Source organism: Coregonus clupeaformis, chromosome 6 (assembly GCF_020615455.1).
Source record: "Coregonus clupeaformis isolate EN_2021a chromosome 6, ASM2061545v1, whole genome shotgun sequence".
In the NCBI taxonomy this organism is placed as follows: domain Eukaryota; kingdom Metazoa; phylum Chordata; class Actinopteri; order Salmoniformes; family Salmonidae; genus Coregonus; species Coregonus clupeaformis.
In genome coordinates this window covers 48,614,289-48,638,024 of record NC_059197.1, presented here as the reverse complement: position 1 = coordinate 48,638,024, position 23,736 = coordinate 48,614,289, and the positions used below count along the sequence as shown (strand labels likewise).

At 43.3% G+C, this 23,736-nt stretch overlaps 1 protein-coding gene across 2 annotated transcripts in view; it reads left to right on the top strand.

Moving 5' to 3' along the window:
- Positions 1–23,736, top strand: part of LOC121567503 (numb-like protein) — a 76,242-nt gene that overhangs the window by 41,982 nt on the left and 10,524 nt on the right. For both annotated transcript variants that reach the window (XM_041877594.1, XM_041877593.2), the window contains exons 2-4: positions 10,659–10,809; positions 17,406–17,480; positions 23,022–23,096. In XM_041877594.1, coding sequence (XP_041733528.1) covers positions 10,684–10,809; positions 17,406–17,480; positions 23,022–23,096 — 276 coding nt within the window. In that variant the 5' untranslated portion in view covers positions 10,659–10,683. The remainder of the gene's footprint in view (positions 1–10,658; positions 10,810–17,405; positions 17,481–23,021; positions 23,097–23,736) is intronic.

Below are 23,736 nucleotides of genomic sequence, written 5' to 3'. Positions count from 1 at the left end.
TACAAATATCATCCCTATATTGTTATTTATTTTGCTCTTTTGCACCCCAGTATCTCTATTTGCACATAATCTCTTGCACATCTAGCATTCCAGTGTTAATACTATTGTAATTATTCTGCACTATAGCCTATTTATTGCCTTACCTTCATAACTTGCTACATTTGCACACACTGTATATATATTTTCTGTTGTATTTCTGACTTTATGTTTTTTACCCCATATGTAACTCTGTGTTGTTTTTATTGCACTACTTTGCTTTATCTTGGCCAGGTCGCAGTTGTAAATGAGAACCTGTTCTCAACTGGCTTACCTGGTTAAATAAAGGTGAAATAAAAAATAAAAAAATGATTCCTATTTCCACTCAGCGCTACAACAAGCACTGCAGCAGTAATGAATGAGTAGGAAAGTGTATCGATAGGCTTGCGTTGTTGTTATTATTAGCGGCATGGGTCTTTTTTAATATCAAGGAATATTTCACTTCCTCTGTTCATAGGAGTAACAACATCAATTTGTGCATGAGGCAGAAATAATGAGGTGCGACTCGAGTTTCGCCATCAGCTGGAAGACGGTAACCCTTTTTGGTCAGTGTCAGTGGAGGAAAGGGAGAGTAGAGGTATGTTGAGAGGCGGACCCTCAGTCTGCTGCTCGCTCCCTCCGATGAGACTGACCATCAGATGCAGGCACCGTCAGCCCAGTAAAATAAAAATAAATAGCACATTATTTAAACATATTCTCACGCAGCTGTGCCTCACAACTAATACAACAACGGATCTATTACCAGTATGATCATATAGCCTACCTCAAATTTTGAAATAACATTTTCACAAATGGCAGGAACGTCAATGCGTTGGCAGGGCAATTCAAGCAAAGCCAATATGCGGTGATAATTTATAGCTTACTGCAAAAACAGTACTGTTTTTAATTGGTTAATGTTGCATAGGCTTACGTTTTTTAAGTAATGTTAAAAAAATCTGAGCAGTAGATCTCGGCTTGCATTTTGACTCAGAAAGTGATCTTGACCACTGTTCTAGTTTTCCCTGTTAACAGTATCAATGTTTCCCTTTACTGTGGCAATTATGATCGAATCAACGCAATATAAGCCAATTTCAATGCAACATATCGAAACAAAACAAACTATGCAAGAGCTATTGTTGTAGGCAGAATGCATCGGAGTAGAATTCTATTGCATTGACTCAGCCCGTACTCTACACAGACAAGTGCGGCATAAACAATCAGAGCTGCCGTAGGCCTATATGCAAATAGACCATTGCCATATATGGATCTGTGCCATTCACTTTGAACTGCACTGTGTTTACAGCATGAGCAGTCGTGAGTAGATGCACTTGTTTTGAGATCAAAGCGAGAGCTGCATGTAGCCACGTGTGCACATTTTGTTCATATCCTTTGCTAGTTAGTGAGTAATTAGCCCAGTTATAGATAATTTGGAGTCAGCAATAGGAGAGTGATTGCTTCTTACAAGAGCACAAAACGTCTACATTTCTAGACATCTTTGAAAAGCGAGTCAGGTAAAGAGCTTTTTTTGTCTTAAAGGGGCAGTGTTGTATTTTGAGACAGGCTTGAATAATTTTGATTTGATTTGATTTATTTGATTTATTAGGATCCCCATTAGCCTACGCCAATAAGGGGGTAGCATAATTTGTCTCATTCTCTGTAATAATGATATGGGAATAATAATGCATTTTATTTTGTAAAGTGGTATCTTGCATCAAACAACATAACATTTTCAGTCACCTCCTTGTTATGGGATGCATTTTCTCCATTATTTTGGATGGTAGGCCACAATGCTAGGCTTACATTATGTTCAAATAGCCACAGTAGCCTACTTGGCCACTGTTAAAACTGTAACTTAAAGCGGGTACAGCCTCAGTGTTCACAGTAAACGCGCGCTGGAAGTTGCACAGAATTCTCACAGCGTTCAAGTGCGCTCAGCAGACTAAAAAAATTAGAGGGAACATTGCGAACATTGCCCTCAAACCCTACCACCGATCTCTGAAGACCATCCAGTATTGATTTCTAGCTGCCATATATATTTCTACTGTGCTGTGATGTTTCGCAAAAGTTCTGAACCTTTCTATTCTCATAGTTTCTACAGATTGTTAATTAAAGATAAACACCTTTGCTAAGAGTATTATTATATTATTGATCGATTGACTATGACTTTTCAAATCACCCAGCAGTGCTATTTGCAGAGTTAGCTCCAAGTAAATGTTTTGTTCAGCCTTTCCTGAACCTGCAACCAAAAACAAGCTACATGGGGCGGCAGGTATCCTGGCGGGTAGGAGCGTTGGGCCAGTAACCGAAAGGTTGCTGGATCGAATCCACGAGCTGACAAGGTAAAAATCTGTTGTTCTGCCCCTGAGCAAGGTAGTTAAACCACTGTTCCTCAGGTGCTGAAGACGTGGATGTTGATTAAGGCAGCCCTCCACACCTCTCTGATTGTACAACTGACTAGGTATCCCCCTTCCCCTTACATATGGGCAGTACCAATACAAGTGATCTAATGATTCTGTCTCTCGCAGCAAAACCTGCACAGCTGGGAAGGTTGTATCCCCCACATATATATAACATTCTATTGGTTGCAAGAATTTTGAATTCGGCATCGTCCTGTATATCAGTTCATAAACCATGTGTCATGGAATCAGTACATTGAAAATCTCCTCCTAACCATTTTGCAACCTGTATGGTGCAGCTGTAAATTTGGTCCTTAAATGAAATTGGTATACTTTTTTATTTATCACAATTTTGGTCTTTAATGCAGGGCCGTCAGACAAGTTCCTTACCTTCTCCCCTTTCCACTGGCCTCCTACATTTTTGCAGTAATGCTTCAATCAGTTGGTTGTAATTTTGGATAGAGCAGACATTTCCATTTATTTTTGTTAGCAGCATGTCCTATTTATGATATCATTTACAAATATTTTTTTTGTGTGAAAAATAATGTTTTTTTTATCAATTAGTATATTTGAGTTTAACCACAATATTTGTTGTATTATTTGTTCTGTCTTTTCTGGTGGATTAAACTGAATTTGCAACCAGCTTTCTATTGCTTGTTATAGAAATAGCAATATTTTGTAGATTATTTCGTTTTCAAATAACCGAAAGGGAGAGGCTGTAATCTGAATGAAGGGAAAAAGCATATTCTTGAACACGGAGTGAGCCATTCTTACTAATCTATTAGAGAACCAGTTTGGATTTATGTATAGTTTTTGTATGATTGAAGCCTTTAGTGAGAGGTCCAATGCTTTAATATGTAATAATTATTTCCCTCCGAATTCATATTCATTATATAAATATTGCTCAGTATTTACATTTGGTGTCTGAGAGGCCCTGGAAATTGGATCATCCTGAGGCAGCACAGTGTGTGTGTGTGAACTATTAATAAAATGTATTTCTCCACATCAAATACACAGAGAAAGGCAGATGAGCCGAGAAAATATAATGCATGTAACATCATAAAGATGGTTCCTGTTTTAATACAATATACGTTTTTTTCCTCACCACACCCTCAGTAAATTGTCTCTTTTTGACATGGCCGGGGAATGTTCCCGCAACGCCCCCTGATCTCCAGTAGAATCAAATCATTAGCTGTCTGTCACAGTGTGGCGGCGGCTTACCCCTGACGACGGCTAGTTGGTCTATTTCCCATTCGCTTTGATAAACGTTTTCCCTGCTCCCTGCCCCGCGGTCAGGCTTTTCTAACTGTGGGAGACCATGATACATTGCTGAGATAACTATATTTCTCTCTCCGAAGGCTGTGTGAATGTGACTGAACGAACTAGTCCAATGTTGTACAAACCTAGTGAGCATGTGGAGTGGTTTTGTTTCAAACTGTTTCCACAGGCTTGAACAGAAATACATATTTTCCATAGTCAAATTGAAAGTCGGTCCCTCTCAAATGAATTCAGGATGGTTTATCTCTAAATTCACTGTCTGTGTGTGTGTGTACTCAGATGTTCCACTGCGAATGGCCTCAATGCTGTGTGTTTATGTGTGGTGGCCCAATGTGTAAACTCTGTTTTACTGATGTTTTACTATGCTCTAGTCCATCCTAGTTTTATTTGGCTGTGTTTCACCACTATCTGTCTCTCTTTGTTCCTGTCCCCTATCCTCCCACTCCTCCTCTCTATCACAATTCTCTTTCTCTCTTTCTGCAAATGTTTGCCATCGTTTACCTCCACCCACTAATACACACACACACACACACACACACACACACACACACACACACACACACACACACACACACACACACACACACAGACACACACAAGACACACACACAGACACACACACACACACACAGACACACACACAGACACACACACACACACACACACACCTCTTTCTCATCTTTGTGTGTTGTTGTTCCCTTTTGGTCTCTCTCATAATCACCTACTGGCCTTGTTTTGATATATTTTCACTTCATATTCTCTGACACAAACACACACGCATGCACACACACAGACACACACACTCCCTACCGCCTGCTCTACTTCTCTGATTCCTGTTGTTAATATCTCAGGGGCTTATGTGCACTGTGATTGAGAGAGAAAATAAATCCTATGTAGCTGTAATCTAGTGCTCTGATTCCAGGCTTGTATATCTGTGGCTAGAGCAAGGTGAACGGAGGAGGAGGAGGAAGTGATGGAGAGATGCAGAGGAGGAATATAGGTCAGACTGACATAGATAGAGGGAGGAAGAAGGTTGATTAAATCACAAAGGAGAGAAAACCATAGAAAAGGTTGTAAAAACAGAGGTATTCAACACGCAATGGTTTGTATGACAGATGCACAGAGAGAAAGTGAGACATTCAGCGAGAGAGAGAGCAAGAGAGAGACAGGTTGTTTATGCACACCGTCACACACTAATACCCACCCCCTAAACCAGCCCAATCCCATGTTGCCTGTGGAGACACTGCCATACGGGGTGGTATGTTGCCCTACTAGCTGTGTGTCTGGACGGCTTACGGTAATGCTGGCCAGGGACACACAGTGGGAGAGGACTGTCGCTTTCCCAGCTCACAGCTGCATCTTGACTCTATCGCTCTCTCTCGTTCTCTCTATTTCTCTCTATTTCTCTCTCGTTCTCTCTATTTCTCTCTCTCTCTCTCTCTCTCTCTCTCTCTCTCTCTCTCTCTCTCTCTCTCTCTCTCTCTCTCTCTCTCTCTCTCTCTCTCTCTCTCTCTCTCTCTCTCTCTCTCTCTCTCTCTCTCCCACCCATGGAGCAGGTCCAACTCTCAGAGAGACACTCTTAAAGGGACATGCCACTGCTGCATCTCCCTCCTGCAGCCTCAGACACAGGAGAAAGGAGGAGAGCGAGGACATGGGTAATCAAGAGAAGAGAGAGAGAGATAGTGAGAGGGAGAGAGAAAGATAGAGGAGCTGAAGAGAGCGAGAGAGAGAGAGATGGGTATCTGAGGGGGAGAGAGGATAGAATCCCTGCGGCTGGTAAACAGCCATTTATAGCTGCTGTTTTGTGTTGATAATGATGACAATGAATAACAGTAATACTATTTATTGGCTTTGAATGTATACAGTGGGGGAAAAAAGTATTTAGTCAGCCACCAATTGTGCAAGTTCTCCCACTTAAAAAGATGAGAGAGGCCTGTAATTTTCATCATAGGTACACGTCAACTATGACAGACAAATTGAGGAAAAAAATGATTTTTAATGAATTTATTTGCAAATTATGGTGGAAAATAAGTATTTGGTCACCTACAAACAAGCAAGATTTCTGGCTCTCACAGACCTGTAACTTCTTCTTTAAGAGGCTCCTCTGTCCTCCAGTCGTTACCTGTATTAATGGCACCTGTTTGAACTTGTTATCAGTATAAAAGACACCTGTCCACAACCTCAAACAGTCACACTCCAAACTCCACTATGGCCAAGACCAAAGAGCTGTCAAAGGACACCAGAAACTAAATTGTAGACCTGCACCAGGCTGGGAAGACTGAATCTGCAATAGGTAAGCAGCTTGGTTTGAAGAAATCAACTGTGGGAGCAATTATTAGGAAATGGAAGACATACAAGACCACTGATAATCTCCCTCGATCTGGGGCTCCACGCAAGATCTCACCCCGTGGGGTCAAAATGATCACAAGAACGGTGAGCAAAAATCCCAGAACCACACGGGGGGACCTAGTGAATGACCTGCAGAGAGCTGGGACCAAAGTAACAAAGCCTACCATCAGTAACATACTACGCCGCCAGGGACTCAAATACTGCAGTGCCAGACGTGTCCCCCTGCTTAAGCCAGTACATGTCCAGGCCCGTCTGAAGTTTGCTAGAGTGCATTTGGATGATCCAGAAGAGGATTGGGAGAATGTCATATGGTCAGATGAAACCAAAATAGAACTTTTTGGTAAAAACTCAACTCGTCGTGTTTGGAGGACAAAGAATGCTGAGTTGCATCCAAAGAACACCATACCTACTGTGAAGCATGGGGGTGGAAACATCATGCTTTGGGGCTGTTTTTCTGCAAAGGGACCAGGACGACTGATCCGTGTAAAGGAAAGAATGAATGGGGCCATGTATCGTGAGATTTTGAGGGAAAAACCTCCTTCCATCAGCAAGGGCATTGAAGATGAAACGTGGCTGGGTCTTTCAGCATGACAATGATCCCAAACACACCGCCCGGGCAACGAAGGAGTGGCTTCGTAGAAGCATTTCAAGGTCCTGGAGTGGCCTAGCCAGTCTCCAGATCTCAACCCCATAGAAAATCTTTGGAGGGAGTTGAAAGTCCGTGTTGCCCAGCGACAGCCCCAAAACATCATTGCTCTAGAGGAGATCTGCATGGAGGAATGGGCCAAAATACCAGCAACAGTGTGTGAAAACCTTGTGAAGACTTACAGAAAACGTTTGACCTGTGTCATTGCCAACAAAGGGTATAAAACAAAGTATTGAGAAACTTTTGTTATTGACCAAATACTTATTTTCCACCATAATTTGCAAATAAATTCATTAAAAATCCTACAATGTGATTTTCTGGATTTTTTTTCTCATTTTGTCTGTCATAGTTGACGTGTACCTATGATGAAAATTACAGGCCCCTCTCATCTATTTAAGTGGGAGAACTTGCACAATTGGTGGCTGACTAAATACTTTTTTTCCCCACTGTATCTGAAGCCCACAGTGCCTCACACTGTACAATACAATAGACCTTAAGATGCAGGGAGGGTTGGACTTGGCATTGGATGCTCACAGATCCAGCGACACAGTGGTTATGTCTGCCAGCCAAACAGTGGGAGTGGGTTTTAGGGAGGAGTGTGTATGAAGGAGGAGTCTGTGAGTGAGGATGGGTATAGGTGATGGAAAGTACTGTATGTGTGTGTGTGTGTTAGGTGTGTGTGTGTCTCCATTAACTCTTGTGCGCCCTGTGTTATTGGCCAGCTGGGTTGGCTCTGTGTTATTGGCCAGCTGTGTGGTGGCTCCTCCTGGTTATTTTGATTGGCTGTGATTGGTGCCATGACAGTCTGCCCTCAGGCTCCAGCTGAATGCTGTTCTAATGGTGCTGTTCTGGCTGAAGGGCATACTCATCACACACACACACATACACACACATACACACACACTCCTCCCTCCATTGTAATAACTCTTATATTGTCGCTGTTTCATTCAAAGGTCTCCGTTGCCAAACATGGAGTGCTGTGCGGAATGTTTACATTGATCTCTTAAACAGTGCTGTGCAATATTTTAGTAGTGTTTTAAAAATGTGTTTCCTGCCTGATTAGTGTTGTGAATGTGAATCTCAGAGAGGCAGAGAGAGAGAGAGAGAGACAGAGAGAGAGGGGGAGAGAGAGGCAGAGAGAGAGGGGGAGAGAGAGACAGAGAGAGAGGGGGAGAGAGAGGCAGAGAGAGAGGGGGAGAGAGAGGCAGAGAGAGAGGGGGAGAGAGAGACAGAGAGAGGGGGAGAGAGAGGCAGAGAGAGAGGGGGAGAGACAGAGGCAGTGTGAGGGAGCGAGAGGCAGAGAGAGAGGGGGAGAGAGAGACAGAGAGAGACAGAGAGAGAAAGGCAAAGGGAGTCAGAGAGAGAGGGGGAGAGAACCGGGGTGAGGGAGAGGGCAAACCGGGAGGATGACTTCAGTCTACGGTAAACAAAAGAAAGACAAAAAGCCATAAGTAATTCCCTGACCAAACACACTTTCCCGTTACAATGTACTTCAGATGTTTCCAGATGTCTTTAAATGAACATATTGGGCGAGGTGCAACTATTTGTTCTTAGTTGAAACTTGGCATAAGCCTATACAGTGTGTGTGTGTGTGTTTTTCTGGTTTTACTGTCCTTCGCCGGTCCCCACAATGTAAAATGCTATTTTAGGCTTAGGGGCTAGGGTTAGGGTTAGGGTTAGGGTTAGGGTTAGGGTTAGGTTAGGGGTTTGGGGTTAAGGTTAGTATTAAGGTTAAGGTTAAGTTAATGGTTAGGGTTAGGTTTAGGGTTATGGGTTAGGGAAAATTGAATTTTGAATGGGAATCAATTGTTTGGTCCCCACAAGGATAGTAAAACAAACGTGCGTACTGTATGTCTTTTTTTTTGTGCGTTTAATATGCATGTGTGTCTTATTTATGTGAGTGATTTGTAGACTGGGATACTCACACTCTCTTTTTCTCTCTCTCTCTCTGTTCCTTTCTTTTTTTGTTGTGCTGAACTGTGAACTCCAGCTGGTTCTCATTGCAGGAAGGCGTTGGATGAGACTTGGGCCTGAGTGTGTGCATGTCTGTGTCTGTCTGTGTGTCGGTCTGTCTGTACTCAGCCTTGGAGATGCATGTTTTGTAAAGCTACAGTAGTCTAGGCCAATGAGAAGTTAGACGGTAAGCATGAGAGGTTAGGGTGTAAAGGGGGATGAAGTGTTGTCAAAGTTTCCTTCACTGCCCTCTGGCTGTAGTTTGGTCCCTCTGAATGCTGACTGGGGTGAGTGGCAGGGCGCTGGGTGCAGGGGGTTGACACCCTGGCAGAGAGAGGCACACAGCAACACTGTGACCTCAATCAGATGAGATTGAGATTTCAAAGTCCCCTCCCTCCCTCTGCCCCGTCTTCATCTTGTCTTCCTCTTCTCTTCTCCTCTCCTTTTCCCCACTCTCTCAATCTCCCTCCTTCTCTGTTACCCTCTCTTACACTCCTCTCTCTCTCTCTCTCTCTCTCTCTCTCTCTCTCTACTTCTCCTCCCCTCTGTCCCTCTGCAGCCTCCTTGGCAGGAGCTCAGCCATTAGATCACATGACCTCATAGCAAGTCGATTAGATCAGCCCTGAAACTGGAGCACAACACCCAGAGCGCTGGCCCCTCCCCTCCCTGGGCTGGGCTGGTCCCCCCATGTCCCGGGGCCTGTGGCAGGGTGCTAAGCCCACTCCCCTGCTCCTTCCCTGGGGGCCATCTGACGCCAGCCGCCCCCCCGCCCCCGCACCTGCTCCAGTGGGAGGCGCCGGCCAGGTGCCACGCTGCCGGCATGCTGCCCAGAAACACCCCTCCCGCCTGGCCTCTGAGGGACCTGCCGCTCTTGGCAGAGGCCACATGCCAACGATGAGTAAAGCCACTTTGAGTGAGCGACACCAGACTCATTTAAACGCACCACGTAAACAGATCCCAATGTGCGTGTACACACACCCAACCTTACACACACAGTCACTTCCGCCGTGCCATGCCTCACACATGCTACCCATCCCGTAAGGTGACAGAGCTTATGGGAAGCGGTGAGTGTGTGTATGTGTGTGTCATAGACTTATCTAATAACAGTGTGTTTGAGTCAGTATATAAAGCTTGGCCTGTGTGTTTAAGGGAGGAGAACAGCTCTACAGGGCTGACAGATTGCTTTGGAAGAGCTTTATCTAGATCAGCTGATTATACTTTCTGATCACACTTTTGGAAAGTCCAGGAGAAAAGAATGCCGAAGCTTGGGGCAAGACCGCCGAGATGCCCAAGATGGTAAGATCATTTGAGAGGATGTCTGTTCCGCTTTAAACTGGGCCGTGCGATATTCTGAGATGTTTCTCTTTTTCTGGTACTTGTAGAGCGAGAAACTGACTCCCACAAAAAAATACTCATTAGCATTTTTATACAGGGCTTGTTTTGATAGTGTCATCATGTTTCATTATGAAGATGTTGAAATTACCAATGCAAATTAGATATTCATGCTGAATGGCCTAATTAAGTGTGTGTGTGTGTGTGAGTGTGTGTGTGTGTGTGGTTGTGTGTGTGTGTGTGTGTGTGTTTAGATCTGGCAATAATTATGATGTTCAAAGTCCACAGGATGTCTGGGCTTTGTGGGTAGCTCTACCTACAAGCCTAAACATTGATGGAAATGTGATTAAACTAATCTAATAGATATAGCTCTGTATAGATATTTAATGATGATCATATGGATTAAATTACTAGGTTGTAAAGGATAGTTGTGTGAAAACAATAGTATCATTCATTTATCTCAGTTACAGTGTTGACAACAGCCCCATAGGGGCAAATGCTTTCTTTCTTTAAAAAAGAGTTTGCCCCTCTGGGCCACCATAGTTGTCTCTCTCGCTTTCAGAGCAGAGGTGTCATTTCTTGTCACTGTCGTTTCACCCCTATGGTAATGCTCTCCCGCCCCTTCGCTGTCACGAGCACACCCTTAACACATACTGACCTCGCCCCCCTGTGTGTCTCTGTCTCCATAGCAACAGGGAGCCCCAGACCCCGGAGATGAATAAGCTGCGTCAGAGCCTGCGCAGGAAGAAGCCCACCTACGTGCCTGAGGCCAGTAGACCTCACCAGTGGCAGGCCGACGAGGAGGCCGTACGCAAGGGCAAATGCAACTTCCCCGTCAGGGTAAGACTGAGACCCCTGTCCTGGGACCTGGTCTTAAACTGACTCTTAACTAAACCTCAACCTAACTCTTATTACTCTTAAGCTTTTGGTTCAAAATGTTGAGGTATAAGATTCAATTGGCATACTATCTGTGACAGCAGGGAAGGAAGTTATATTTCCTCTTACAAAATCACACTTAACTCTAGCTTTAGATCTAACTTAGTTCAGACTTTTACTCCTATCCTAACTCTTATCCTAAGTCCTGTGGCAGTGTGATCAGTGGAACAGAACATAACCTGACTGTAATGATGAGCCTAGTTCTAGTGATGAGACTTAGCTGTCTCTAAGTCTTTCTGGAGGCCCAGTGAATGGGGAGAGATCAATAGTGAATAGTGCCGAAGGGTGGATGGGGATAGATCAATTCTACCTCCTCCCTGCTGAAACTGCTGCGTGATTCTCTTCCCCTCATTTGTCAGAGGGGATTTGCCTTTTTCTCCCCAATTAAGCATTATATGACAGCCCCACTGCATTGTGGTATGTAAGCCCGCTCTGAGTAATTCCACTCTGGTTCCCCAAAATCTCAGCTGTAGTCTATGCATAGGATGGATGGATCCTTAAAGAACAGAATAGTGGAGGAGTAGATTCCTACTATCAGAGTGCTGCTCTAGGGAGGAAGAGAGGTGAACAGTAAGAGAGAAGAGACAGAGAAAGAGGGACACAGGGGAGGAGGGATGGGGGAAGTGAGGGATGACGCCAGCGATAGAGAGGGAGAGGGAGAGGGAGAGAGAGCGAGATGGAGGGGGGGAGAGAGGAGGGAACCTTTCTAATGGAAAATACCCATGATGGCACGCTTCAGATCCCCAGCAGGAAAAGGGGCCCTAAAGTGGTGAGCATGCCAGGCTGGTAAAAGGGCTGGGAGCTAGAGGGGAGTCAATAGACCTTTTCAACTTTCAAAGCAATAACACGTTCTATATGCACGCACAACCAAGAGGTTCCCCACTAAACATCCAGTGCTACAGCGCGCCATAATTGCTAGCTAGACAAAATGACAAGTTCATATTTCTTGATCCAACCAAAAAAACAAACACACGAGTTATATAGACACAATGACTTGTTGCTACCAGAGCCACTAAACAAAATCATCAGACAAAGTTTATTTCCTGTTTATTATCCGTTTGCTCTGGTGGTGTTGCATTTGGCTAGCACAGCAAATAACCTCGGCGATAGCATAATGTGAATGTAGAGAAAGATCAACTTGTTAGCCAGCTAACACGACAGCCAAAAATATAACTAAATTAAATGTAACTAGCATAGGAGTCCAATGTTTGACGGCCACATTGTTTTCAAAAAAGTTATCTAGCAGCAGTCATTACCCCACTAGCAACCCATCTCTCCCCCTCACCAATCTCTCTCCTAGCTCTCCATCTGCTTCCTTCAAAATGAAACGATATTTTACCTAAGTGTATTGTCTACTTAGTTTCAATTAAGAAACGTACTGTAGTTTTAATGAACTGCTAGCTTGTGCTAGGCATGTATTATCAACCTCATGTTATGAGACCTAGCAAGTGGTTTGGTTTGTAGTAATGGTAGCTGCTAGACTATAGTACAAATGCTAGCGGTGACACTTTGTGGTGATAATGTTGAACTGCATATAATTACATCAGGATGATACATAACATGAAGCAAACAAATTGCAACTTTATTTCAAGCAACATGTATTTTGAAAGACAATCAAATTAACCTTAAAATATTCCTTTCTGCACACCCTCATCATAATGATATTTGCTAATAATGTCTCTGTCCTGTGCATGTCATCCTAATAGCTTACCTTCATTACAGCCCTGACATTCTGAGTATTATTTGACACTATTCAATCATCTCTTGTTTTGGAGTAAGATGGTTGTCTAAACCCATTAACCATTTACATAGGCGTTCTTTGTATGATGTGAAATAAAGTGTAATTCTTTGAATTTACAGTGTATTTTTGGGACAGTACATGTTCCATGTTTGTCTGTTTTATTTGGTTGTCACATGGTTTTGGTAGAATAATGGACATTTCTTTTTGGGTATGAAGTGCTGTTGTGGACAGGGTTTGCATCCTAGGGCAACCATACAGGGATTGTTACACCCACACCAATGATCAAAGACATCAGCTGTGCAATATCATCAAACAAAGTGAGAGTGAGTGACAACCAAATAAAACAGACAAGCAGGGAAAGTTCAATGACCAAAAAATACGCTAACTTAATTCAAAGAATCAACACTTTACTTAATATCATACAAAGAAGAAAGTTAAATGAATAGTGTCTAATACAAATAATATGCATAATGTCAGGGCTTGGGCTGGAACAGAAACCTGCACACCCAGTAGCTAGAGCTCAAGGAGAAAGGTTGGCTATGCATGTTCTAGGTCTATGCATTGTTACTTTTAACAGTATTTTTGTAGTCCTACAACCAATTCTAACAGTAAACCAATAGTATATATAGCCCATTGGAGATATACCCTTCAGTTTCTCCAGGACCTGGGACATTCTTATGGTTCTTCATCCACAGACAGGGTTTAGCAGATGTCACAGGTCTCTGTATCTGAGGTTAGGAAACATAGAAATTAGACCAGGACTTGTTTCATTATTCTCAAGTGATATAATATTTGATATTTCGTTGCAATTGTGTTTTTGTATTGTCATAGTTCTCTCTTTGGGACTGAAAATCTGTTCATTAACTAACTAGCTTAGCTACTAGCTAGGTAGCTAACATTGTTGTTTTTAGCAGATCAAGCTAACATTTGTGTCATAAAAATATACACTACCAGTCAAATGTTTGGACACACCTACTCATTCAAGGGTTTTTCTTTATTTGTACTATTTTTTAGATTGTAGAATAATAGTGAAGACATCAAAACTATGAAATAACACATATGGAATCATGTAGTAACCAAAAAAGTGTTAAACAAATCTAAATATATTTTATATTTGAGATTCTTCAAAATGCTTCTTTGGGAAATCTATAAACATTCATTTTTGAAAAAATAGATTAAACCCTGGTCGTCAGGACCATCCCACCTGCAAATACTATGGTCAAAATTCTAACCTTAACCGTAAGAAAACAACTAGACCAGGGGTCTCCAAACTTTTTCTAGCATGAGAGCTACTTTTAAAAAATTAAGCATGTCGCAAGCTACACATTTTTTAAATAGCTTTTAAATAAGGACATTGTTCTCTTCTACTCTACCCTGCAACTCATCCCTGGGTGCTTGGTGTACAAGAGATGTCATTATAGCTGGTAAAATAATGGTTAATAAACAGTATCTGGCATGACAGGACCCATGAAATTATCTTTTGTATTTTCCCAAATTCTGTTTTCGCAGTTTTATTTGACCTGGTTTAGAATTGTTTTCAGTATTTTACTCTCAATAGTACAATTATTCAAAGAGAAACAACGGAAATTGACAATTATTCATAGAGAAAGTTTTTAGGTTAAAAAAATATTTGATTTTTGAGTGTAATTCCCCTTTAATTGCGCATCTAGCAAGAGAGGAATGTGTTGCCACAGAGTTTCTAAACCCAGAGGCGCAACATCGCAAGACTTACGGGAACACTTGCGAAACAGACCAAACAGACCAGGCCAGGGTTTGGGTTTGAGAAGTAAATGAGAGAAGTGAAAAAATCTTCCTTAGTTGTTAATTTTCTCGGAATCTAAAGGCACAACCTAGATTCGAGACAATTTTTTAAGGAGTTGAACATGTTATTACTCCAACCTCGTGAGTGACAAACTGACACGTTTTTTTTTGGTAAAAAAACTACTTTATATCGAAAGAGTGCCTTTAATTTCAAATCAAATCAAATTTTATTGGTCACATACACGTGTTTAGCAGATGTTATTGCGGGTGTAGCGAAATTTGACGGCCTGCACATGCGCAGTTCGGCATGAGACGACCGTTAGAACCGATAACGTGTTTCTACTCATGAGCTTAGCTAGCCAATGTCGCCATGACATCACCTACAAGTGTGTTCGGGGAGGCTTATCGGAGAAGCAGATTTAGCCTATCTTCATATTGTACTGTCTTTGGTGTGGGTCTAGCGATGTTTCTGTTGTTAGGTGTACTGCTGCAGCACGTCATGAGTTTGTAAAACAATGGCCACCCAATTGATACAACTAATCATGATATAGTTCTGTCAGGCAAGCCTACTTTGCATTTAACATTTAATTGAGAAGGTTATTGGGGAAAGTCTTTCTGTCTACCCACAAGACGGTTATCATTAGCACCGCTAATTGGCTACATGGAGTAATAAACAAACGCGCACACAAAACAGACGGGCAATATTGCTGGAAATTAATTGGCCGATATTAGTTTACGTTTGGCTTTTTAAGCCAATAGTGGCAAAACTGGAGTGGGATAATGTAAATGTGGCTTTGATTGGATAGTAGCTGGGAGCTTTATGTTTATGACAGTTTGCAATGGAACAAATGAAAAAATGCATGTACTTTCATAATTGCTTGACAAGCTACTCATAGCTGGGCTGCGAGCTACTGGTAGCTCGCGATCTACCCTGAACTAGACTAAGTTAGCTAGCTTAGCTAGCTAGATGTTTACAGCCGCATTGGAACAGCTGTTGTTTACAAACGCACCGCAAGTTCTTTGTGGTCCTCCTCCAAAAGCTGTTAAAAAGGTTCTATACAAATACAAGTTTATTGGTCGCTTACACAGATTTTCAGGTGTTATAGCAGGTGCAGCGAAATGCTTATAGAGCTAGAAACAAGGCGAATATGTCTGTCGGTGCCATCTTGCTACAAGAGCATAGCAGCAGTTGTTTGGAGCACATATCAGCAGTGTTTGGAGGCAGGCCAATGGCTACACAAGGTGTCTCTCTCTCTCTTTCTCTCTCTCTCTCTCTCGCTCTCTCTCGCTCTCTCTCTCTCGCTCTCTCTCTCTCGCTCTCTCTCTCTCTCTCGCTCTCTTTCTTTCTCTCTTTATCTCCATCTCTCCAATGTTCCCTCTAAACTGCGCGTGGGCACGCAGCAGAGTAGCACGAGATTTAACTTCACTACTTTCTAGAGTTTTCACCATTAGTTAACACTATCAACATTTCCCTTTACTGTGGGAATTGTGATCAAATCAACGCAAAATTAGCCACTTTCAATGCAACATACCGAAACAAAACAAACTATGCTAGAGATTTTGTTGTAGGAACGCATCGGAGTAGGATTCTATTGCATTGACTCAGCCCGTACTCTACACAGACAGGTGCGGCATAAACAATCAGAGCTGCCGTAGGCCTATATGCAAATAGACCATTGCCATACATGGATCTGTGCCATTCACTTTGAACTGGACTGTTTTTACAGCATCAGCGGTCATGAGTAGATACGCTTGTTTTGAGATCTAAGCGAGAGCTACATGTAGCGACGTGTGCACATGTGTAAATTTTTTCATATCCTTTGCTAGTTAGTGAGTTATTAGCCCAGTTATAGATCATTTGTAGTCAGCAATGGAGGAGTTGCTTCTTACAAGAGCACAAAACGTGTGCATTTCTAGACATCTTTGAAAAGCCAGTCAGGTAAGGAGCTTTTTTTTTGTCTTAAAGGGGCAGTGTTGTATTTTGAGACAGGCTTGAATGAACTAAGTAGCCAATAGGCAGAGGGTAGCATCATTTGTCTAATTCTCTGTAATAATGGTATGGGAATAATGATGCATTTTATTTTGTAAAGTGGTTTCTTGCATCAAACAACAGTTACAGTCACCTACTTGTCTGAAGGACAAGTGGATAAACAGGTTAAAGTCAAGTTCTGCATGTTTTTTTCAAAGGTCTCATGGAATGTAGGCCTACACTGAACACCACACATTGGCTGCTACTGTAGGCTGAACGATAGAACAGCTATTTCCATTTAAAAATGTTATAGGATGCATTTTCTCCATTGCTTTTGATGGTAGGCCACTCTGTTAGGCCTACATTATGATCAAATAGCCACAGTAGCCTACTTGACTACTATTAAAACTAACTTAAAGAGGGTACAGCCTCGGTGTTCACAGTAATAGCGCACCGGAAGTTGCACAGCATTTTCACAACTGTTCAAGTTTGCGCTCAGAGACCTGAAATTTGCTCAGTGATGAAAATAAATTGAGCGGAAAGATAATATACAATCTACTGTATTTGAGGCACCTTTTTGGTATGTTTTTCACTTTGCTGGCTTGGCTCAGAGGAATGGGTTTGTATTTTACAAAAAAAGTTCTGGCAACTTAATTGTCTCTCCAAGGGCCTTCGACGCACCACAGGGAACTCTGTGGGACTGGAAATCTAATCCGAAAAAGGTCTCTTTCATTCATCCTCATTAATAGCAGCTGACAGTCTGGCGGCTTACTTTGCAATGGATTGACTTACACTATTTTGTAATAATGTGAATGTAGATGATATTAACTAGATTGCATAGGGTACGTGGGCATATTTGTGTGTTCATGCAGTTTGTATAAATCTTCATAATAGCCTTTGCGTCTCCCTCTGAGTTTTAATGTATCTCTCATTCTCTCTCTCTTTCTGTTGTTGTCTCTGTCTCCATCTCTCTCTCGTTGTTTCTCTCTCTCTATCTCTCTTTCTCTCTCTCTCCATCTCTATCTGTAGTACCTGGGTCTGGTGGAGGTGGAGGAATCCAGAGGGATGCATGTGTGTGAGGAGGCTGTGAAAAAGCTCAAAATTGTAAGTATCCCTCCACTCTAACCCCCTGCTGATACCTCTCTTGTATTTCTGTTTACGTAAGCTGCCATGTTTTGTTGTCTAGGCAGGTATTCTTATCCAGGTGGAGTTATCAACTCATTATAACATATCCTGCACCTTGCACATTTTACAGTAGTTCAACACACACACACATGCGTGCAAGCACTCACACTCACACACACACACGCACGCACACACACACGCATGCACACACACACACATACACACATACACCGATACCACTGCAGTCTCTTGCTCCCTCCCTTGAGATTTGGTCTGCTTTTTTCATTTCACCTGTTTCGATTTTTTCCTTCCAATTCCCCCTGTTCCCTTACTCACCTCTTACCTCTTATCACCAGATCCATATCTCCTCTTCGGCCCTCTACCTACAGTGAGGGAAAAAAGTATTTGATCCCCTGCTGATTTTGTACGTTTCCCCACTGACAAAGGCATGATCAGTCTATAATTTTAATGGTAGGTTTATTTGAACAGTGAGAGACAGAATAACAACAAAAAAATCCAGAAAAACGCATGTCATAAATGTTATGAATTGATTTGCATTTTAATGAGGGAAATAAGTATTTGACCCCTCTGCAAAACATGACTTAGTACTTGGTGGCAAAACTCTCGTTGGCAATCACAGAGGTCAGATGTTTCTTGTAGTTGGCCACCAGGTTTGCACACATCTCAGGAGGGATTTTGTTCCACTCCTCTTTGCAGATCTTCTCCAAGTCATTAAGGTTTTGAGCCTGACGTTTGGCAACTCGAACCTTCAGCTCCCTCCACATATTTTCTATGGGATTAAGGTCTGGAGACTGGCTAGGCCACTCCAGGACCTTAATGTGCTACTTCTTGAGCCACTCCTTTGTTGCCATGGCCGTGTGTTTTGGGGCATTGTCATGCTGCAATACCCATCCACAACCCATTTTCAATGCCCTGGCTGAGGGAAGGAGGTTCTCACCCAAGATTTGACGGTACATGGCCCCGTCCATCGTCCCTTTGATGCTGTGAAGTTGTCCTGTCCCCTTAGCAGAAAAACACCCCCAAAGCATAATGTTTCCACCTCCATGTTTGACGGTGGGGATGGTGTTCTTGGGGTCATAGGCAGCATTCCTCCTCCTCCAAACACGGCAAGTTGAGTTGATGCCAAAGAGCTCGATTTTGGTCTCATCTGACCACAACACTTTCACCCAGTTCTCCTCTGAATCATTCAGATGTTCATTGGCAAACTTCAGACGGCCCTGTATATGTGCTTTCTTGAGCAGGGGGACCTTGCGGGCGCTGCAGGATTTCAGTCCTTCACGGCGTAGTGTGTTACCAATTGTTTTCTTGGTGACTATGGTCCCAGCTGCCTTGAGGTCATTGACAAGATCCTCCCGTGTAGTTCTGGGCTGATTCCTCACCGTTCTCATGATCATTGCAACTCCACGAGGTGAGATCTTGCATGGAGCCCCAGGCCGAGGGAGATTGACAGTTATTTTGTGTTTCTTCCATTTGCAAATAATTGCACCAAGCTGCTTGGCGATGGTCTTGTAGCCCATTCCAGCCTTGTGTAGGTCTACAATCTTGTCCCTGACATCCTTGGAGAGCTCTTTGGTCTTGGCCATGGTGGAGAGTTTGGAATCTGATTGATTGATTGCTTCTGTGGACAGGTGTCTTTTATACAGGTAACAAGCTGAGATTAGGAGCACTCCCTTTAAGAGTGTGCTCCTAATCTCAGCTCGTTACCTGTATAAAAGACACCTGGGAGCCAGAAATCTTTCTGATTGAGAGGGGGTCAAATACTTATTTCCCTCATTAAAATGAAAATCAATTTATAACATTTTTGACATGTGTTTTTCTGGATTTTTTTGTTGTTATTCTGTCTCACTGTTCAAATAAACCTACCATTAAAATTATAGACTGATCATTTCTTTGTCAGTGGGCAAACGTACAAAATCAGCAGGGGATCAAATACTTTTTTCCCTCACTGTATTTCCCTCATTAAAATGCAAATCAATGTATAACATTTCTGACATGCGTTTTTCTGGATTTCTTTGTTGTTATTCTGTCTCTCACTGTTCAAATAAACCTACCATTAAAATGATAGACTGATCATTTCTTTGTCAGTTGGCAAACGTACAAAATCAGCATGGGATCAAATACTTTTTTCCCTCACTGTACCTCTATTTTGTCTTTAAGCTCAGCCCAATCCCACCCCAAGCATCTGCAGTAAATTCCTAATCTAAGCCCCTTGCTCCTTCTCCTGGCGGGGCTGAGCCCTCCTTAGACTCAGTAATGAGCTTAGCTACTCAGACCTGACCATCACCGTATCACAGCTTTAGAACAGCCGCCAGCCGCTCGGCCCCCTGGGAATGCAGGCTCGCCCAGGCCGTGCGAACAGTGTGACACAGAACAAGCGGGGTCACAAAAGCACAAGCTGCAAAGAGTGAGAAAGCGACCATAGCATGTGCTGCTGCCCGGGCCAGTGCTGCTGAAAAGGCTGGTATACTAGACATGGTCTTGGGGATAGGGTGGCATGCAGTAAGAGTGGGGTCAGGAAGGAAGTGACACCCCCCTGTCAGCTCCCAGGCTCTCCCGCCCTTGGGGCTCTGTCTTTGGGGAAGGAGTCGAGAGAGCAGGCCTAGACCCACGGAGAAGCCTGGAGACGGCTCCAGTGTTTCACTGTCTTGTTTGTTTTCCCAGCCTGACCCTTTTTTTCCCATCGTCTTCCTTGGGCTTTGTCCACTGCTCAGCAGGGTAGTTGTGTGTGTGTGTGTGTGTGTGTCTGTGTGTGTGTGTGTGTATCCTTTAGCCTTTTTCCTTTCATCAGCAAGTCTGCTGCACCCTGTCATCTCATTTGTCACTTTTTTTACCTTTCCAAACATTTAGTCCCCTCTCCCTCTCTCTCTCCCTCTCTTTCTCTCTCTCTTTCTCTTTCTCGTTCTGCAGGATAGTGATTGGCTGTAATGTCTGTCCTTTGGCTGGTAGTCAGGGAGCAACTCTTAGCTTCTCTCAGAGGCTCTCCTCCTCCTCTTCCTCTCCTGCTACCTTCTGTCCATCGCTTTACCTTATTTTTCCCACGATTCCCTATCTTTTGCATCCTCCTACTCCTCTCCTCTGGTTCATCTCTCTCCCTGCCTCAACTCTCTTCCTTCCCCTCTCCTTTACTCCCCTCGCTCTTTCTCTTTGGGATTATGCAAAATACTGACGCTTTATCGGTTTGCCACGCTTTTTTTTTCTCAAAGTCATTTCCTGCAGCACGCTCAGTCTCCCTCGTCTCTCGCTCTTCCTCTCTCTCTCTTCCTCTCTCTCGTTCTCTCACTCACACACACACACACACACACATACACACACACACACACCCCTCAGTTGGAGTGCAGGAGGACTGCTCTCCCAGCTACCCTCTTATTTTGATGGTATTTTTAGCCTGGTCTTGTTCTGTTGCTAGTGCCCGCTGTTGAATAGATAGAGAGGCTTGTGGAGAGAGACAGCCAGCTGGCTCCCCTCTTTAGGATACCCACCTCTATTTCTTTATCTACTGCCTCCTACAGAGAAACAGAAGAACGAGGCCATACATTCCACTATTGCCACTTGAGGACAATGAAAAACATTAGATCTACTATACAGCCATATGTTTTAGGCCTCTGGTGATCTGACTGCACCAGCCCTGCAGCATCAGTCAGATAAGTTCACAACTGCTGATGGCAGGTGGAGTGATAGAATGGCCCTGTGGTGTGGTGTGAGTGTGTTGGATGAGAGGGGAAGCCCCTTGGTGCTGCTACTGCCCCTAGTGTTGCAGCAGGGCTAAATCCTAGCCCCAAGACCAGGCACCGCTCTCTCTCTCCCCTCTCTCTCGCTCTCTCTCTCTCTCTCTCTCTCTCTCTCTCTCTCTCTCTCTCTCTCTCTCTCTCTCTCTCTCTCTCTCTCTCTCTCTCTCCTTCTCTCTCTCTCGCTCTCTTTCTCTCTCTCGCTCTCTCTCCTTCTATCTCTCTGTCTCTCCTTCTCTTTCTCTCTCTCGCTCTCTCTGTGTCCCTCTCTCTCTCTCTCTCTCTCTCTCTCTCTCTCTCTCTCTCTCTCTCTCTCTCTCTCTCTCTCTCTCTCTCTCTTGTGTCTCTCTCTCTCTCTCTCTCTCTCTCTGTGTCTCTCTCTCTCTCTCTCTCTCTCTCTCTCTCTCTGTGTCTCTCTCTCCCTCTCAATTCAATTCAAATTGCTTTATTGGCAGGACGGGTAGCCTATTCTCATCAGAGAGGTCTTTGAAACCTTGAATAAGAGTTTCAAATTTGGGGAAATGACACTAATTGTTTTTTGTTTTTTTAAACATTTTGTCAGGAAATGCATCTCTGTCTCGAGTTCTGCTGTGGTGCAGTGGTTGCACAGCCTTTGCTCTATAGGGAGCCAGGTTTTCCTGTATACCCTTCTCAATGGCAAGCTAGTGCTCACTGAGCCTGTACTTTGTCAAGGTTTTTGTAAGGTTTTGATCAGTAACCATGGCCAAATAGTTTGCCATGGTGTACTATCGATTTAGGGCCAGATAGCACTGCATTTTGTTTTGTGCTTGTGTTTCCCAATAGGTCATGTAGTTTTGTTTAGACTGTGTTGTAATTTGGTTTATTCTGATTGATTGGATGTTCTGGTCCTGAGGCTTCAGTGTGTTAGTAGAACAGGTTTGTGAACTCAGCCCCAGGACCGGCTGGATGAGGGGACTTTTTTTTTTTCTCAGCTCTTGGCATTGCAGAGCTTGGTAATGATATGAGAGGGGGTCACTGTATTTTAGATGTTTCCAAAACGTAATAGCTATTTTTTAAAGTTTTTATTATTAGTGGATATTGTTTGTAGTTTTCCTCTGGACATGTAGGAGAATCTTACAGAACTCTGCATGCAGGGTTTCAATGGGGTGTTTGTCCCATTCGGTGAAATCTTGTAGTGTGTAGGATGTATTTTGTACCAATTGAGAACTTTGGTCTAATTCCCTGAGGTCTGGCAGTACTGCTCTAGCAGGTCCAGGCTCTGCTGTAGGCCATGTGCTGTGGGTGACAGCAGGCACAGGTCATCTGCGAAGAGCAGGCATTTAGCCTCTGAATTGTGGAGACTTAGATCAGGGGCTGAGGATTTTTCTAGAATAGTGGCCAATTCTTTGATGTAAATATTGAAGAACGCAGGGCTGAGATTGCAACCCTGGCGAAGGACTCGCCCATGGTTAAATAATGATCTTATTTTCTTGCTAATTTTGATGCTGCACGTATTGCCAGTCAGATTTAATTGTGTCATATGTTTTACCCCCTACACCACTTTCATTAACTTTGTAGAACAGTCCTGTATGCCAAAATAGAATCAAATGCTTTTTGGAAGTCAATAAAGCTAGCGTACATTTTGGTCTTATTTTGGTTGATATGTTTAACTTTCAGGGTGTGTAGGGTGGAAATATGATCAGTCATGCGGTGTTTGGATTTTACTCAAGACGTGTTTATTAAGGAAGTTTAGAACTCTTGCATTTATAATACTACAGAACCCCCCCCTCTCTCTCGCTCTGTCTCTCCACAGAGTGGGAAGAAGACAGTGAAAGCAGTGCTGTGGGTGTCGGCAGACGGTCTCAGAGTGGTGGATGACAAAACCAAGGTAAGAGTGTGCCTGCAGGGATGTTAGCATAAACGTGTGTGATAATCATACATACAAACACGCACAGTCTGCTTCCAGATGTAAACAGTGGCTAAACATGAAACAGCAGCCTGGGACCATAGATACCCCTGCTGGTGGTCTCTATCTCAGTAAGTCCAGAGTTCGTATGACAGAGCAAGTGTACAGATGTAGGATCTTAATTTGATCACTCTGATGCAGGAGAACTTTGCAGTGTATTTGAGGTATTTGAGGTTTAAAAAGGCTTCTGAAGTTTGTAATTTTCACTTTGAAATTTCAGACTTGATGTTCCCTTACGAAAAATGTATCAACCCCTACAAACATTTCCATTAATTATAATCCACATAATAATTCCCAATTCCTGTTTCTGCAGAATAAATATTCTGCTGTAGCAAACTGCCTCAAATTAAGATCCTACGTCTATAGTAGGAAAAGTATGTTGGAAAGACAAAGAGAGAAAACTGCTCAGCAGGCGAGAAGCTGGCAGTTACCCAGAAGCCTGAGCACTACTTCCATACCCTGCACCTTCTCCCCCCTTCGGCTGCTACCCTCCCCCCTCTCCTTACCCACCCTGCAGGTCTCTCTCTACCCCTTTCCCAGGTCACCTGCCATTCTCAGTCTG